Source organism: Lacerta agilis, chromosome 13, assembly GCF_009819535.1.
Source record: "Lacerta agilis isolate rLacAgi1 chromosome 13, rLacAgi1.pri, whole genome shotgun sequence".
NCBI classification, from domain to species: domain Eukaryota; kingdom Metazoa; phylum Chordata; class Lepidosauria; order Squamata; family Lacertidae; genus Lacerta; species Lacerta agilis.
The window spans coordinates 10,544,192-10,561,491 of NC_046324.1; the positions used below are offsets into that span (position 1 = coordinate 10,544,192).

The window sequence follows — 17,300 nt, forward strand, 5'->3', positions numbered from 1 at the left end:
ATGTTATTATTTTTGTTTTTTATGATTATTTGCATGTTCTCTGCTTGTTGGTCTGTTTGCTTGTTTGTTTCTGTATGTATGATCATGTGTTTACGTTGTTGAAAAATGAATTGAAAAGAATTAAAGAAAAGAAAAGAAAAATCTGGAATGATAAAAGAGATAAATTACAGGTTGTATCCCTCTAAATTGTACTCAGAGTAGACCGGCTGAAATTAGTGGGTCTGCTCTGAATGAGTCTGATACAACTAATCGTTACATCCCTTTATGTGTATTGTGTTGGACCGCCAATGGGTTGGCACACTCAAAAAATCCTTCCTCCAGCAGAAAGGATCTTGAGCAGAGTTCCCTGGGAAGAAGGACAGTGTTAAATCACGCTGAGCTCTGTTGCATTGTGGTGAGGACTATTTAAAGTGGTATGACACTGCTTTAAATGTATAGTGTTTGTGGGGGGGGGGGATGATTGAAAATTTCAAGGTGTTGGTGCTGACCTTTACAGCCCTAAATGGCCTCGGCTCAGTATACCTGAAGGAGCGTCTCCACCCCATTGTTCTACCTGGACACTGAGGTCCAGCTCTGAGGGCCTTCTGGCGGTTCCCTCACTGCGAGAGGTGAGGTTACAGGGAACCAGGCAGAGGGCCTTCTCGGTAGTGGCGCCTGCCCTGTGGAACGCCCTCCCATCAGATGTCAAGGAAATAAAACAACTATCTGACTTTTAGAAGACACCTGAAGGCTGCCTTGTTTAGGAAAGTTTTTAATGTTTGATGTTTTATTCCAGCTTTCCTCAACCTCGGCCCTCCAGAAGTTTGGAGACTACAATTCCCATCATCCCTGACCATGGGTCCTGCTAGCTAGGGATCATGGGAGTTGTAGGCCAAAAACATCTGGAGGGCCGAGGTTGAGGAATCCTGTTTTATTCTGTTATAATATTCTGTTGGGAGCTGCCCAGAGTGGCTGGGGAAACCCAGCCCAATGGGCGGGGTATGAGTAAACTATTCTTGTTCAGTTGCTGGGAATTGTAACTCTGAGAGAGGTAAACTTCAGTGCCTGGGATTCTCTGAGGGAAAGAAGGTGGGTGAGTTGCTTGGCAGCTGCCTGAAGTTGCCCAGGTGCCATGGGCCTGGCAGAGAGAGCGTTCCTGGAGCCCAGAGCCCATTGGCTCCACTCCTTGGCCAGGCTCTGACCTCACAACCAGCTGTGGAATCCTGGGGAATGTTTTGTTTCCTAGGAGGCCAGGTGAGTTCTTTGAAAGGATCCCTGGGTCAGATGAAAGCCCAGGCAGTTGGAGCAGTTAGCAGCTGAATTCAGATCACTTCTTCTGTTCTTGTCTTGAAAGCTGTTCAGGTGGATTGACTGACTTTCTGGACATCTTCGGTTTTCTACCCCCATGGCACAATGTCCCGCTGGTTGCGCAGAAGGTAAAGTCATGGGGAAGAGGGGAGACATCCTGAAGATTCATGCCCCCACCACATGCCCAGTTTTTAAAGATGCTCCTTGGACCAATGTTGATGTTTTATCACTTGGATTAATTAATTATTATTATTATTATTAATTATTAAAATTCTGTTGGGAGCCGCCCAGAGTGGCTGGGGAAACCCGGCCAGATGGGTGGGATATAAATAGTAAATTGTTATTTTTGTGCAGACGGGGCATAAAACTCTGCAATTAAGCCTCACAGGAATATTATGACGAGAAGAGTCTTGGACCTCCTTGACAAAGGCAAAAGAGACCCACAAAGTCACCTCTCACAACTGAGTAGCTTGGGACTCTGAAGGAATCCTATTAAGCTGCTGCCTTGTCCAGGACAATAGGTTAGGGCACTTTAAAATAAAAATAAAAATGGCAAACATAAATAATCCACCGTATGTCTGCATGTGCTCAATTGCATTAGGAAACCCATCTCAGCAAGGCTCACTTTCAGTCCAACCCACAATGTTGCATTTCCGGACTTTCAGCATGAAAACTCACTTGAAAAGCTTTCATTGGCGACTCCATTGCTACTTCCCACAATATCGCAAAACTGAGAGTTGGTTATCAAGTTGTGCATTCCCAGGATAGCTGTTCAGGAGAAAGGAGACACAAACAGAAGTTAGGTTCAGGAGAAAGGAGACACAAACAGAAGTTAGGTTTTGCAGCTGGCCCCTTAACGCAACCGAAACATGAATCTGCAGCAGAATTTCCCAAAGACCACAGTCATTCTTACGACTCCTTGTACAGCGCCACTAACATACATGCACTGCTTCTGAGATGTGGCTCATACCATCACCATCTATGCCAGAGACTGGAACCTGCAGCTCTCCTGATATTGTTGGGACTTCCCACTCCCATCAGCCCCAGCCAACATGGCGAATGGTTAGGGATGATGGGAGTTGTAGTCCAACCATTTGTGGCTTCCCATCCCTGCTGTAGGAAGAAGCCTTAAGAATACTTATATGCAGGAGCTAAATCAAACTCAACACACACATACACACCAACCTGCAATGTCACATAGTTCAGTGTCTGTAGCACTTGTCAATGCTTCCTCCAGTTCAGGATCAAGACTCACTTTTTCTTCTGCGTAAGACTGTACTGGCTTTGGCTTTGGGATAAATACTTTCCCTGTTCAAAAGAGGAGGACAGTTGTTTTAGGATATTATCGGTGCTCAGCTTTCGACAACCTTGCAGGATCCCGAGATCACATTGAATGATGATCAGTAGCTTACAAAGTCAATACCCACCAAACCACACTACATCGCTAAAGGGGTAATGCCTCAGTCCTGTATACCTGAAGGAGCGTCTCCACCCTCATCGCTCAGCCCAGACACTGAGATCTAGCATGCAAGGCCTTCTGGCGGTTCCCTCACTACGAGAAGCCAAGTTACAGGGAACCAGGCAGAGGGCCTTCTTGGTAGTGGTGCCTGCCCTGTGGAATGCCCTCCCATCAGATGTCAAGGAAATAAACAACTATCCGGCTTTTAGAAGACATCTGAAGGCAGCCCGGTTGAGGGAAGTTTTTAATGTTTAATAGATAATTGTATTTTAACATTCTGTTGGAAGCCGCCCAGAGTGGCTGGAGAAACCCAGCCAGATGGGCGGGGTATAAATAATAAATTATTATGTTTTGTTTTGTTATGTTTTATATGTTCTGGAAGCCACCCAGAGTGGCTGCGGTGACCCAGCCTGATAATAATTATAATCATAATAATATTTATTCTTTGTGCCCCGCCCATCTGGCTGGATTTCCCCAGCCACTCTGGGCGACTTCCAACAAAAATCAAATACATTAAAATATCACACATTAAGAGCTTCCCTAAACAGGGCTGCCTTCAGATGTGCTCTAAATGTCTGGTAGTTGTCTATCTCCTTGACCTGTGATGGGAGGGCGTTCCACAGGGCGGGTGCCACTACCGAGAAGGCCCTCTGCCTGGTTCCTTGTAGTTTTGCTTCTCGCAGTGAGGTAACCGCCAGAAGGCCCTCGGCGCTGGATCTCAGTGTCCGGGCTGAATGATGGGGGTGGAGACGCTCCTTCAGGTATACAGGACCGAGGCCGTTTAAAGGTCAGCACCAACACTTTGAATTGTGCTCGGAAACGTACTGGGAGCCAATGTAGATCTCTCAGGACCGGTGTTATGTGGTCCCGGCGGCCACTGATGGGCAGAATATAAATAACAAAATTATTGTAATGGTTATTATTGGATAGGACGTTCCTATTTTCATCAGAGGAATGTTGGAGGGTATGCGCTCAAGGAGGATGAAAGAATGAGCAGAGTGTGTGGCTCTGGGAGAGTCCCAAGGGCACATACCGAGAGGCTTAGAGGGTCACATTAAACACCCCCACCCCAGGTCAGAGGTTCCCCACTGCACATATACAGCATGGGCATCTGCAGTTCAAAAATGGATTTATTTGTTTATTTAAAATACTGGGATAGCTCAGTCAGTAAAGTACAAGACTCTTAGTCTCAGGGTTGTGGGTTTGAGTCCCATGTTGGGCAAAAGACTCCTGCATTGCAAGGGGTTGGACTAGATGACCCTCGTGGTCCCTTCCAACTCTACAATTCTATGATTCTAAACACAGCACCTAATGAGGATGCCCAAGCCCTCAGGAACTACCCCAAAGGTACTTCCTTGGATCCTGGCCTAGATCATTATCACCGTTTCCATGCATCATAAAGGCTGCATTCCACAATAAACATGCCAGCCTGTCTACCAGTTCAATAGGATATAGACTGCATTTGCCAAATTGAACATGAAAACTCAGCTTTTACATCTGGATAGAGATAAGTGAGTAGCTCAGTAATCCGACAACATAATTGGCTTCAGTCTTTTGATTGCAATGCATCTGAGCGATTTTAAATTGCAGGCAAAAGCTTAAATCAGCATTTGCCAGATGTTCTGTATGGATGCCTGATGGCACCAGGTTGGCACAGCCAGGCTTGATGGGGGCTGATGTGTTGTCAAATTCCAGGACATCAGGTTGGGAAATGGTGCTCTGACAGCAGTACTTGAATTACCGTATTTCTCTGCTAAGGCATTCTGAGTAATTCAGTAGATGGCACTCCTATCCCAATTTGCTGCTTCCTTTTTTTCTCTCCAAAAATTTATTGGTTTTTACAGTTTTAAGCACATTACATAGTTGTTAAATTTTTCCATCCTCCCCCCCTCTCACTGGGGGGAGCGTATTTCCACTCCCCTCTCTCACAGGGAAAAACATTAAACATTTTCAAAATTTAACATAACATACAGAAAAATTCATTGCTTAAGTCTGGCCTATTTCCCTAGGCGAAACATTCATCCTTTCCTTAATTTCCTTGTCGATTGACTTCCCCAAATCCCCCCCTATTGAATTCATTGTCTATCCTCTTTGCAGTTTTCCAAATCATAATCAATTCTATTTTACACACCTATAAAATTTTTACCTTTATCCTATTACACAAAATCATTTAATATCATACTTAAATCCTTATATATATATATATATATATTTACCAAACCTCGGCTCCTAGGCACTTCTGAACTTTCCCTCCAAAAATAAAAAAATAAAAAAATGCCAATTTGCTGCTTCCTATGAGACCAAACATAGGAACAACTGGGGAGCTGAATATGTGTGTTCAGTATGAAGTGAGAACAAAAACACAATGAGAAAGCTGTAAATGCACATAGATGCAACCAACCTGTACAACAGGAAAACCCAGAGGAGGGGCAGGCAACCTCTGGCTCTCCAATGTTGCTGAACTACAACTCCCATCACCCCCAGCAAGCATGGTAAATGGTGATGGGAGTTGTAGCTCAGCAACATCTGGAGGGCCGACGTTTCCCTACCCTTGAGCTAGAAGATTGAGAGATGTGCAGGAACCTAAGAAGAAGCCTTAAGCCAGCTCAGACTAATGCCCACCTAGCCCAATATCGCAGACTCTGACTGGCAGCAGCTCTACTGGCAGAAAGGGTCTTCTTTCCCTTCGCCCTGCTACCTGATCCCCATTACTGTCAAATGAAGCCTTGAACCGTCTGCATGCAAAGCACATATTCTACCAATGAGCTATCAAAACAGAAGTGAGGAGCCTGTAACTCCAATTCCCATCAGCCCCAGTTACCACAGCCAATAGTCAGGGATGATGGGAGTTGTAGTCCAACAACTGGAGCAGAGTGGACCTTCAGACCATAGTCAAGGCCCCTGCTCTGTGTTTACCCACCATCTGAGATACAGAGAGTGGCAACCCAGGCACCGAGATTACAGGACTCCCTTGCTCTGGGACCGATACTCTGCTCCATCCCTTCTTGGCTTTCAGATCCCAGAAAAAAAGCTGTGATTCTGAGGGCTTCTGCAGGCCCTGAAGGAGACTCCAGAAGGTTCTGAAAGCCTGTCTCCATCCCTAGAGACCCTCTTGGATGACAAGGTCATTGGAGGGGGCTCTGTCAGTAGTTTTGCCACTCCCATAAGTATGGGGAATGGCGGTATGGGAAAGGGTTTTCTCTGTGGCAGCCCCTAATTTGTAGAAATCCCTCTTCACAGAGGCATCTTCACTGCATATTCCCCTATACCAGGGGTAGGCAACCTAAGGCCCGGGGGCTGGATGTAGCCCAATCGCCTTCTCAATCCGGCCCGTGGAATCAGCATGTTTTTACATGAGTAGAATGTGTCCTTTTATTTAAAATGCATCTCTGGGTTATTTGTGGGGCATAGGAATTCATTCATTCCACACCCCCCCCCAAAAAAATATAGTCCGGCCCACCACATGGTCTGAGGGATGGTGGACCGGCCCACGGCTGAAAAAGGTTGCTGACCCCTGCCCTATACACTGAAGACACACTTATTTAATAACTTGATAGTTAAGGTATTTTGTTTTGTGGGACCAATCCTTTTTGATTAATCTATACTTACTGGATTATGTTTGATACTTATTAATGTTTTTAATTTGTAGGAAGCCACCCAGAGTGGCTGGGGCAACTCAGTCCATAGCTGTCAACCCTCCCTGCTGTTTCCCAATGCTATAATAAGGGAATTTCCTGCAAAAAAGGGGAAAGGTTGACAGCTATGCCTCAGTCAGATGGGTGACATATTATTATTATTATTATTATTATTATTATTATTATTATTATTATTATCATCATCATCATCTTGGTTGGAACAATTTGACTTTTTAAAATAATTCTAACCTTTTAAAATTACTGTATGGTTACCATGCTGCAACCCGTCCTGACACTGTATGGAGGGCAGGCCAGAAATCTTATAAGTAAATATAGATAAGTAATTCCTGCTTCTCCTAGCCATTTTACTTGGAGCAAGCGCTTTTATTTTACGTCGTGGATTCTGTATATTTAAAAAAAACAAGAAAGAGAGCAGGATACAGCAGCCTTTCTCAACCTTGGGTCTGTAGATGTTGTTGGACTACAACTCCCATCATCCCTAGCTTGCAGGACCAGTGGTCAGGAATGATGGGAGTTGTTGTCCAACAACATCTGTGGACCCAAGGTTGAGAAAGGCTGGGATACAGGCATCGTAATGAAGCAAGAAAGGGGAGCACCTTCTGCTGAAATGTGAATCTCACCAAGCCTCCCTTTCCAGCTCATCACCATCTGGTTTTGTTTTCCTTGAATTCACTTTCACGTTGTCACAAGTCTTGGCAAGAGCTAACTCTGATCTTCAAGATAAAAGGAAATGAAACGGGGGGAGTGGGAATCAAATATGTCTGGAATCCATCTTAGCAATATTACAAGCAATAGAAGACTAAAGGGTCGGAATTTTCATGGCACAGAAAACTTGGGACATAGATCTGATGGGATGACTCAAGACCCACTTTTGCCCTGGACTCGTTTTATAGTCTTTAGAGGTCCATGTCGAAACAAATACGACTGATATTGAACTTGATTTTGCAAGGCCTCCAAGACACCGTGTACAATAGGGCCTGTGGGTTGTAGCCTATTAAATCCTACTTAAGGGTAAGCGCACTGAAATCAACGGACAATAGCCAGTCGTGCCCATTAATTGCAATGGGTGTGCTCTGAATAGGCCTGACAATGGGTCCAATCCTATAAACCAAAAGTTTTCAGAACCAAAATGGGAGACAGAAGATTTATCACAACTAATTGAGAGCTGCTTTCTTCATATACAGGGATGAACTCATCAACGATGGAGTTTACCATCATCTTCAGCTGGTAGACTGGAACACATAACTGGGCCACAACGCAGCCTATTGTGGTTTGCACCAACGGCAACATCACTATTTAGTGGTGTGTTGTTGTTTTTAACGGGTTGCTGTCTTCTTTTTAAAAAAGAGACTATAGGAAAACACACATACAGTGGTACCTTGGTTTACGAACTTAATGCGTTCCAGAAGTCAGTTCTTAAACCAAGGCGTGCTTTCCCATAGCAGCGGGGGGCTCAATTTACAAATGGAACACACTCAACAGGAAGCGGAACATGTTCTTAAACCAAGGCAAAGTTCACAAACCAAAACGCCTACTTCCTGGTTTGCAGCGTTCTTAATCCAAGTTGTTCATAATTTAAGCTGTTCTTAAACCAAGGTACCACTGTACATTTAAAAGTAGTCCTCATGCTGCTGGCTGGATATGATAGCACACAGGAACATGTGAAGTTGTCTTATGCCACAGATCTATCCCCCTCATGCCCTCCAGATAACAACATAAGATGAGGCTGCTGGATCAGGCCACTGGTTCAGTATCCTGTTCTCACTGCGGCCAGCAAGATGACTGGGGGCAGCCTGCAAGCTGGACATGAATACAACAGCCCTCTGCCTGCCTGCGATTCCCAGCAATTGGCACTGAAAGACATCTGACAATGGAGGAGGCAGAACATCATAGATAGCAGCCGTTGACAGCCTTCCCCTCCAAGAAATTCTCTCACCATCTTTTAATGCCTTCCAAGTTGGGGGCCATCACTGCCTCCCATGCTGAGGATTGAATCTGGGACTTTCTGCACATAAGGACAATGCTCTACCACAGAGTTATGAATGCTCCCCAATTATATAGCAAGTCTGAAAAAGCTGAAAGCAATGGATATATATTACACGCTCCCTCCTCTCTTTTTACTCTTCTCTGCCTGCTATAGCTTTTCACGATTGCATTTCTGTTCCTTCTGATTAGCATTATTCTTCATGGTATGCAACAGGAAAAGAATCCAGTTATTAAAAACAGAATTGGCTTCACAAAAGAGGGCTCTGAGGCAATCTGCCGAAAACGCACAAGCTGCCACCCCCCTCGGCAACACGGCAAGCGCGGAATTGGAGAAAAGCACCTCCCTCCTGGTTTTTTTCCAGGCGAAAAGCTGCCAGCTCCCATTCTTGTGCCTTTCCTGTCCATTTGTTTCCATTATTAAACCTAGCACTGCAGAGCTGCACGTTAAGAACTGGGGCAGCTCAGCCTTCTCCAACAGCCCCAAAGCATTCCGGGTTCTGCAAAGGCTGCAGCACTACACAGGCGATGAAATCTCTATGAAAAGCACAAAATGGGCACTGTCCAAAATTCACTGCGAGCACCTAACCCGGATTCCCTTGGCTGACTCCGCAGAACAGCCATAAACGTACTCCTTTTGAGAACGTAAAGGAAAGCCCTGCTGGTCCAAGCCAACAACTCATCTAGTTCAACATCCTGTCCTCGCAGCGGCCAAATGAATGGCTCGGAGAACCCCACGAGCTGGACCTGGCTGCAACAGCGTTCTTCCCACTTGGGATTCCCAGCAACTGGCATTCAGAAGCACACCGCCTCTGAGAATGGAATGGAAGAATATGAATAATAGCATACTTGTGACAGAGGACGGCTGGGCAATGGCATTGTTATTTATTGAGTTTAGACACCACCCTACACCTGGAGGTCTCAGGGCAGTTCACAGAAAAGATCACAACATATATAATCAGAATAAAAACAGTAACCAGTAACACCCCCTGAAGAAAAGAGTCACATTTTAAAAGGGTGTTGTTGTTGTTCAGTCGTTCAGTCGTATCCGACTCTTCGTGACCCCATGGACCAGAGCATGCCAGGCACGGCTATCTTTCACTGCGTCCCACAGTTTGGCCAAACTCATGCTAGTCGCTTCAAGAACACTGTCCAACCATCTCATCCTCTGTCGTCCCCTTCTCCTTGTGCCCTCCATCTTTCTCAACATCATGGTCTTTTCCAGGGAGTCTTCTCTGCCCAACAAATATTGTTGTTGTTTAGTCGTTTAGTCATGTCCGACTCTTCGTGACCCCATGGACCAGAGCACGCCAGGCACTCCTGTCTTCCACTGCCTCCCGTAATTTGGTCAGACTCATGCCAGTCGCTTCGAGAACACTGTCCAACCATCTCATCCTCTGTCGTCCCCTTCTCCTTGTGCCCTCCATCTTTCTCAACATCAGGGTCTTTTCCAAGGAGTCTTCTCTTCTCATGAGGTGGCCAAAGTACTGGAGCCTCAACTTCAGGATCTGTCCTGTCCTTCCAGGGAGCACTCAGGGCTGATTTCTTTAAGGATGGATAGGTTTGATCTTCTTGCAGTCCATGGGATTCTCAAGAGTCTCCTCCAGCACCATAATTTAAAAGCATCAATTCTTCGGCGATCAGTCTTCTTTATGGCCCAGCTCTCACTTCCATACATTACTACTGGGAAAACCATAGCTTTAACTATACAGACCTTTGTTGGCAAGGTGATGTCTCTGCTTTTTAAGATGCTGTCAAGATTTGTCATTGCTTTTCTCCCAAGAAGCAGGCGTCTTTTAATTTCGTGACTGCTGTCACCATCTGCAGTGATCATGGAGCCCAAGAAGGGGTATAAAAGGGTATAGGATGTCAAACAGATCAACCAAAGGCCTGGTTAAAAAGGAACGTTTTTGCCTGGGGCCTAAAGGTATATAATGAAGGCACCAGGCGAACTTCCCTGGGGAGAGCATTCCACAGACGGGGAGCCACTGCAGAGAAGGCCCTGTTCTTGTGTTGACATCCTCCGGAGCATTCTAGGAGGCACATGAAGAAGGGCCTCAGAAGATGATCTCAGGGTCCGGGTAGGTTCATATGGAAAGAGGCGGTCTTTGAGGTACTGCAGTTCTGAGTCACTGGAGCAGAGAGCAGTTGTCACTATTTCCCTTCCATTGCAGCTCCAGGGGTGCACTTTGGCCAAAGCACATACACAGAAACTTTCTCACACATTTCTGAAGAACTTTTGAAGTACTCAGAGATAAGGAGCGTGTGAGTCTTCAGAAGTCACCGGACGGCAACTCCCCACATCCTTTGATCATTGGTTGTGTTGGCTGAGGCTGACGGAGTCCCCATAACCGGCCCAAATTTAAACACTGCTGTGTTCTCCCCTTTTAAACACTCTGATCAATGCCACAGTGAGCTGGTTTAGCTGCTCCCTCGTGCAAAAAACGACAACAAAAAAGACCCTCACACAAATGCAAACTTGGTCTCACTGGAGCTCGCAGCAAGTCTCGTCTTGCACAGTCCCACCCTTATTTCTGTTTTGAGAAAACTTCTGAGATTCCTTTCCAGGTAATGAGCAAATTCTCTGAAAACTCAAGCTCATTGTTCAGTCACTGTGAGGGCAAAACTCTGCACAGCCTTTGGAAACAATGACATAACTATACAGGCAGAGAGCCAAATGAGAGTTTCTCGAGATTCCTCTCGCTCGAAACGCACCAACACAAACGTTGCCGAAAGGACACATCTGCACTTGAGCTTGCAAGAGCCACAGGAGTGTTTTTGCTGATAATCTGGGAACATTTCATTTATTTAAGGAGGGGATCACATGGTGGAATGTGTTTTTTTGGTGGGGGGGGAGAATGAACATATCAAAACACTTCCACACCCAACAGCTTGGCATAAGAATATCAGAAAAATTATGTGTGCTGAGTATCACTGAAGTGTGTACAAACCAGGGTGGGAAAACTATGGTTTTCTAAGCACTGGCAGACTCCAGCTCTGATACAAAAACCTGAATGAAATCAAGGCTGAGATGAACATGATACATTTATGTATCAGAAATCATAGAGAGCCGTTGTGGTGCAGTGGTTAGAATGTTGGGCTAGGATCTGGGAGACCAGGGTTCAAATCCCCATGCAGCCATGACAGTCATTGGGTGACCTTGGCTCAGTCAGAGCCTCTCAGTCTAACCTACCTCACAGGGTTGCTGTGGGGATTAACTAAGGAGAGGGAGAACCACCTCGAGCTCCTTGGGAAAAAAGGCAGGATATAAACGCAATCAGTTCAATCCATTTATTTCACATACTCGTGCAAGAAAAGAAAAGGAAAACTGTGCCAAAATCAAACACACAACATTTGGTAGCTAATTGAATCACATGGAACTGTCATGCAATAAAATACAACAGATCTGAAATAACAGAGGCAACACAGAGTCACATAGCATCTAGCACAGTTCATTACATTTGCTACAACGGGCAGAATAATCGTTAAGTGGTTCTTCATGACCCTCAGCAGTTTTCAAGTGGGCTGTGCAGGAGAAAGGACTGCCTGGATGCTGCCTTACAACGGACAGGCTTGCAGCTGAGCAATCCTGGGTTGCAAAACAAGGCAATCTATGCAAAATGCCCTGCATCGCCCTGTGGATGTCCATGGGAGATTTCCATTCTAAAGGTAAAAGGTACCCCTGACCGTTAGGTCCAGTCACAGACGACTCTGGGGTTGCGCGCTCATCTCGCTTTACTGGCCGAGGGAGCCGGCGTTTGTCCGCAGACAGCTTCTAGGTCATGTGGCCAGCATGACTAAGCCGCCTCTGGCAAAACCAGAGCAGCGCACAGAAACACTGTTTACCTTCCCACCTGGTACCTATTTATCTACTTGCACTTTGGTGTGCTTTTGAACTGCTAGGTGGGCAGGAGCAGGGGCAGGGGCCGAGCAACGGGAGCTCACCCTGCCGCGGGGATTCGAACCGCCGACCTTTCGATCGGCAAGCCCTAGGCTCTGTGGTTTAGACCACAGCGTCATTCGCATCCCCCGATTTCCATTCTAGTTGAGTCTAAATACACCCTCAGTGATTTGACCAAGGTGGCACAGGAAGCCAGAAAAACTGGCCAAGGAGACTTCGCGCGCCATAAAGGCTTGGGTTTCTCAGTCAGGTGAAATCAGATGAATCAAACCGTGTGGGCAAGCGCTGATGGTCAGCTGCAAAACCATACTTCCTTTACCAGCAGTGATGTGAACTTAAGCCACACAGGCAAAGGGACAGGCGATAAGCAGTGCCTGCAAAGCCTGCTTCTGGCAAGGAGTAATAATAATAATAATAATAATAATTTATTATTTGTACCCCGCCCATCTGGCTGGGTCTCCCCAGCCACTCTGGGCGGCTTCCACCAAACATTAAAATACATTTAAAATATCACAGTTTAAAAAATTCCCTAAACAGGGCTGCCTTCAGGTATTTTCTGAATGTCACATCTTTATCTGCCTTACACCCAGGGCCAGATTTAGGTTTGATGAGGCCCTAAGCTATTGACGTCAATGGGGCCCTTTATGTCCAGCTGTCCTTTGTCAACAACAAATTGTCACTGTTTTTTGTGTTGAATATATGCTATATGGTACTTTATGGACCTAATAGTTATCTAAAGCCATTTGCACATAACAAAATGTATTTTATCAAAGTAATTGTTGAACATATCTTATATTTTGGAAATGTACATCCAGGTTTTTTTTCCTTTAAATTTTTTTGGGGGGAGGGGCAAGAGAGTGGGGCCCTATGCTATAGCTTGTTTAGTTTATACATACATTTGGCACTGCTTACACCTGACGACATATATACAGGGCGGGTGGGTGTGGCTTCAGGGAAACAGGCTTGCGGGTCTATTTAGGATAATAATAATAATAATTTATTATTTACACCCCACCCATCTGGCTGGGTTTCCCCAGCCACTCTGGGCGGCTTCCAACAGAATGTTAAAATACAATTATCTATTAAACATTAAAAGCTTCCCTAAACAGGGCTGCCTTCAGATGTCTTCTAAAAGTCTGGTAGTTGTTTTTCTCTTTGACATCTGGTGGGAGGGCGGTTCCACGGGGCGGGCGCCACTACCGAGAAGGCCCTCTGCCTGGTTCCCTGTATCTTGGCTTCTTGCAGCGAGGGAGCCGCCAGAAGGCCCTTGGAGCTGGACCTCAAGTGTCTGGGCAGAATGATGGGGGTGGAGACGCTCCTTCAGGTATACTGGACCAAGGCCTTTTAGGATTCCCACTTGGCCCAAGCTCACCACCTCTGAAGTAGGGAATGAGTTTCCCAACCCTTCTGGGTCCTCGAGCTGTGTGCTTGCAGCAGACAACGATTGTTTGCATGCCTTCTTGACAGTCACAATGCTTTTTGCCACAAAGCTCCCATTGTTACGTGGATGAAATCTGTATTTTTTCCCCAAATGTCATTCCACGAAAGAAACTTTTTTTGCATCAGCCCTCTCCACCAGCAACAGTGGCTCATTGTATGTTCGCCAACAGCTGGGACAGGGTGAGACTTTCAAGTTTTAGCAACCGCTTACGATCAGGACTCTATTCATTTTGGAGAAGCAGCCCTCTCCGCTTCGATACGGAAAAGCAGCATTTTCCAAGGACCTCAAATTAATGCTGGCAAGTGCACATCCGAGGCTCAGTTCATACATGTGAAGGAGTCAACACACACACTACTTCCTCTCTGTTACAGAGTAGGTCCTTCGTCTCATTCCTCGGAAGACAGACAGAGCTATAAGGTTTAAACTGGATCTTTACAAATGTTTAAAATAACTTTTTCTTTAAAAAAAACCTAAGCCTTTCTTTTAGAAATTCTAAGTGCCGAAATCCCAAGGGAACAGAAAATACTATTTATGTACGTGAGTACGGCTGCGCGGATGCTACTAGCCCAGAGATGGAAAGAAGATAGAAGTCCCTACCAGAGAAGAATGGCAGATCAAGTTGATGAACTATGCCGAAATGGCCAAAATGACCGGAAGAATCAGAAATCAGGAAGACCAGAATTTTAATAAGCAATGGGGGAAAATTATAATCTATCTTAAAAACCATTGTAAACAGCTAAAATCGTTAGCGGGGTTGGAATAGCACTTGCAGTTTAATGGTGAATTTGGGGTATAATGGAGATGCAAAAGTTTTGGATTATTATAAAAGATGCAGGAGGAAAGGACTAACAACAGGACCCACAAAGGGGAGGAGGGGGAAGTCCAGGAGATTCTGTGGAATCTTGTTTTTATATTGTACGTTGATATGCGATTGTAAAATTTTAATTTGAAAAACCAAACAAATAAATTTATTTTAAATACATAAATAAATAAACTGGAACATTACGTACAACTGCCAAGCCAAGCAACACCAGTTACAGCAAAAGCAAAGAAGAAAGGTGAAGAAGTAAACTCACATCAGTTAGCTCTCAGGGCGAGTTTGCGCAAACCATTGTGCCTGGTGTGGCAGTGGGGTGGGGGAGGGGAGAGGAGAGGTGTCCTTACCTTTCTTTTCTCCCGTGAACGGGACGCAATCCTCAACGTCTTTATGCTCCAGCGCTTGCTTCTCCAGATACGAAAGAAGTTTCTCTCTGTCGAAAGCACCGGAGGGCTTTTTGGAAGTCTGGTCCTTTTGCCGGAACCCTGCGGGCAACAGTGCATTCTGCAAAACGAAAACGACAAGGCTTCTACCGCTCTTATTCGTCAAAAAACAACAAACCGCAGAAGCGGTCCATTAAAATACATGCAGGTACCTAGGAAGGGGTCGAAAAGGCCAAATCCTGCTGGATCCTGTCTCGGGAGCAGAGCAACCACCGCCACCATGTTTCCTTGCATCAGCCCTACCTCCTGGGACAGGATGAGACTTGCAAGTTTGAGTACAGTTTTAACACAATGATCATATCTACATTTATTCATCACATTCTACTTCTGGTGCACGTACTTTTAGACCCCTCCCTGCGCACTCACACGCAAGACTCTCTTCCAGTTGGCAGGAACTGGGATACATCCTGATGCTGATACGTGCATACATGTATAATATTTTGTGCTGGATTTATTCTGAAACAAATTTGTTTTTATTTTGGCATATTTCTACTGAACCGGGTCCATTCAGCGAGCACCCTATTTCTTGCTCACAGATAGGCCATTTCTGGGTGTGAAAAGAGTGCTACGCGTGGAAAGTGAACCAGAGATGATGTTGCAGTGCACCATCTGCTGGCTTTTTCCTCTGGAATCCACACCCGTTAACGCTTACAGCTTAAAATCCATTGCGCCTGCATATCCAAGGCACATGTCATTCCAGATGTGGCCATCCACATGTCACTGAACCACAACTCTCACCATGCTTTACTTCAGTTTCCCCCCAAACTTGTATCTCCAAGCTGTTGTTGGACTACAACTCCCATCATCCCTAGCTAGCAGGACCAGTGGTCAGGGATGGTGGGAACTGTAGTACAAAAAATAGCTGGACACCCAAATTTAGGAAACCCTTCTCTACTTCCATTTCTGTATACCGGTTGCTGGGAATCACGAAGTGGGGAGAGCTCGATTGCATTCATGCTCTGCTTAAAGACTTCCCACAGGCATCTATCTGGTTGGCCACTGTAAGATGCTGGACCAGATGAGCATTTGGCCTGATCCGGCAGGGTTGTCCACATGGCACTCATCCCGAACCATTGGCCGTGCTGCCTGGGGCTGATGGAAGCTGAGAATCCAGCAACAAGCCAAGATGCCCCAGGTTCCCCCAGGATTTGCTTTCCATTGAAAAGATGTTTGTGCTCCAGTCACTGGGACTTGCAGTTCGTGTAACAGCACTAACACATGGACTCATTCCATTCACGCTTCTTGTGGAGTCAAGCCACTGGGTTTGTTTGCTTATTTTTTTGCACTATCTTGCAGCATTAGCTACCCTGAATGTTTGTACAAGAGAGAGCAGGATAAGCACTTTTTTTTTTTAAACAGAGGGAATCATCCCGCTGACCCAAAACACACCTCTGGATCGAGATCATCCAGGACGGTTTCCAGTTGTTTCAACTCTTCTTCCGTTAACTTGCCCAGGATTTCATCCTCATCGAGGTCCTTGTATTTGTCCAAGTCTTTTCGGAAGGGGAGAGCCATCACTTCAGCTCGCGAGGGGGCAAGCAGCTTTGTGAGGTGTACAGCAAGGCTGTCAACCTGGGGTTTCTTTTTAACCGGAACTGTGGAAAGAGGGACAAAGAACTCATCAACAAGGGGCATTTTGCTCTGTAGCGGTGTGTGCAAACGGAAGGCCGTTCAAGCGGGTCAGGATGGTGCAGAACAGCCGTTCCAACTGCAATGGCAGAATATAAACTACAGGCAACGAGTGATTTAGGCACATCTGAATGGCGCACATGAGCTGAACCCAAACATCATAAATACATTATGAAAAAGAGTGGAACAGGGCAAAACAGGGGTGTGGCAGGCGTGGAATGGGGCAGGTTTATGCGCAGTGCGCACTCTTATGCCAATGAGTGAGGGAGTCCGGAACATAACCCCTATGCAAAAAGAGCATTGTCTGTATTGCTGTTACTAATACCTATTTTTATTATATTATTATTATTATTATTATTATTATTAAAAAAGATTAATTACCACCACATACCCTCTTCCCAAGTTAGATCAGGACTGCAGTACTAGGAGAAGCAATTAGACCTTTCTTTGTACATCACTGTCCTAGCTGAAACCTCTCTACATCCCCCAAGCTGTGAACCTGAAAGATGCTGGCTCAGGCTTGATATCTGCACTTTCTGCTTCATGGTGCAAATAGAAGCTTCAGAGGGGCAGCTTCAATCAGCAAAACAAGGCCCAGGGAAGGGGGAGAATCGGGACCCCCATAGTCTGGGGTGTGCGCCCCCACCGCCTTCTGCACATCAACAACAACAGGCCATTGCATCA

At 45.7% G+C, this 17,300-nt stretch overlaps 1 protein-coding gene across 2 annotated transcripts in view; it reads right to left on the reverse strand.

Moving 5' to 3' along the window:
* The window catches only part of LOC117056622 (tropomodulin-3-like), a 28,914-nt gene extending 12,333 nt beyond the window's left edge, over positions 1-16,581 (reverse strand). For both annotated transcript variants that reach the window (XM_033167161.1, XM_033167160.1), the window contains exons 1-4: positions 16,377-16,581; positions 14,892-15,048; positions 2,473-2,595; positions 1,966-2,055 (exon numbers count right to left, since the gene is read on the reverse strand). In XM_033167161.1, coding sequence (XP_033023052.1) covers positions 1,966-2,055; positions 2,473-2,595; positions 14,892-15,048; positions 16,377-16,502 — 496 coding nt within the window. In that variant the 5' untranslated portion in view covers positions 16,503-16,581. The remainder of the gene's footprint in view (positions 1-1,965; positions 2,056-2,472; positions 2,596-14,891; positions 15,049-16,376) is intronic.
* Between the last annotated feature and the right edge of the window lie 719 nt (positions 16,582-17,300).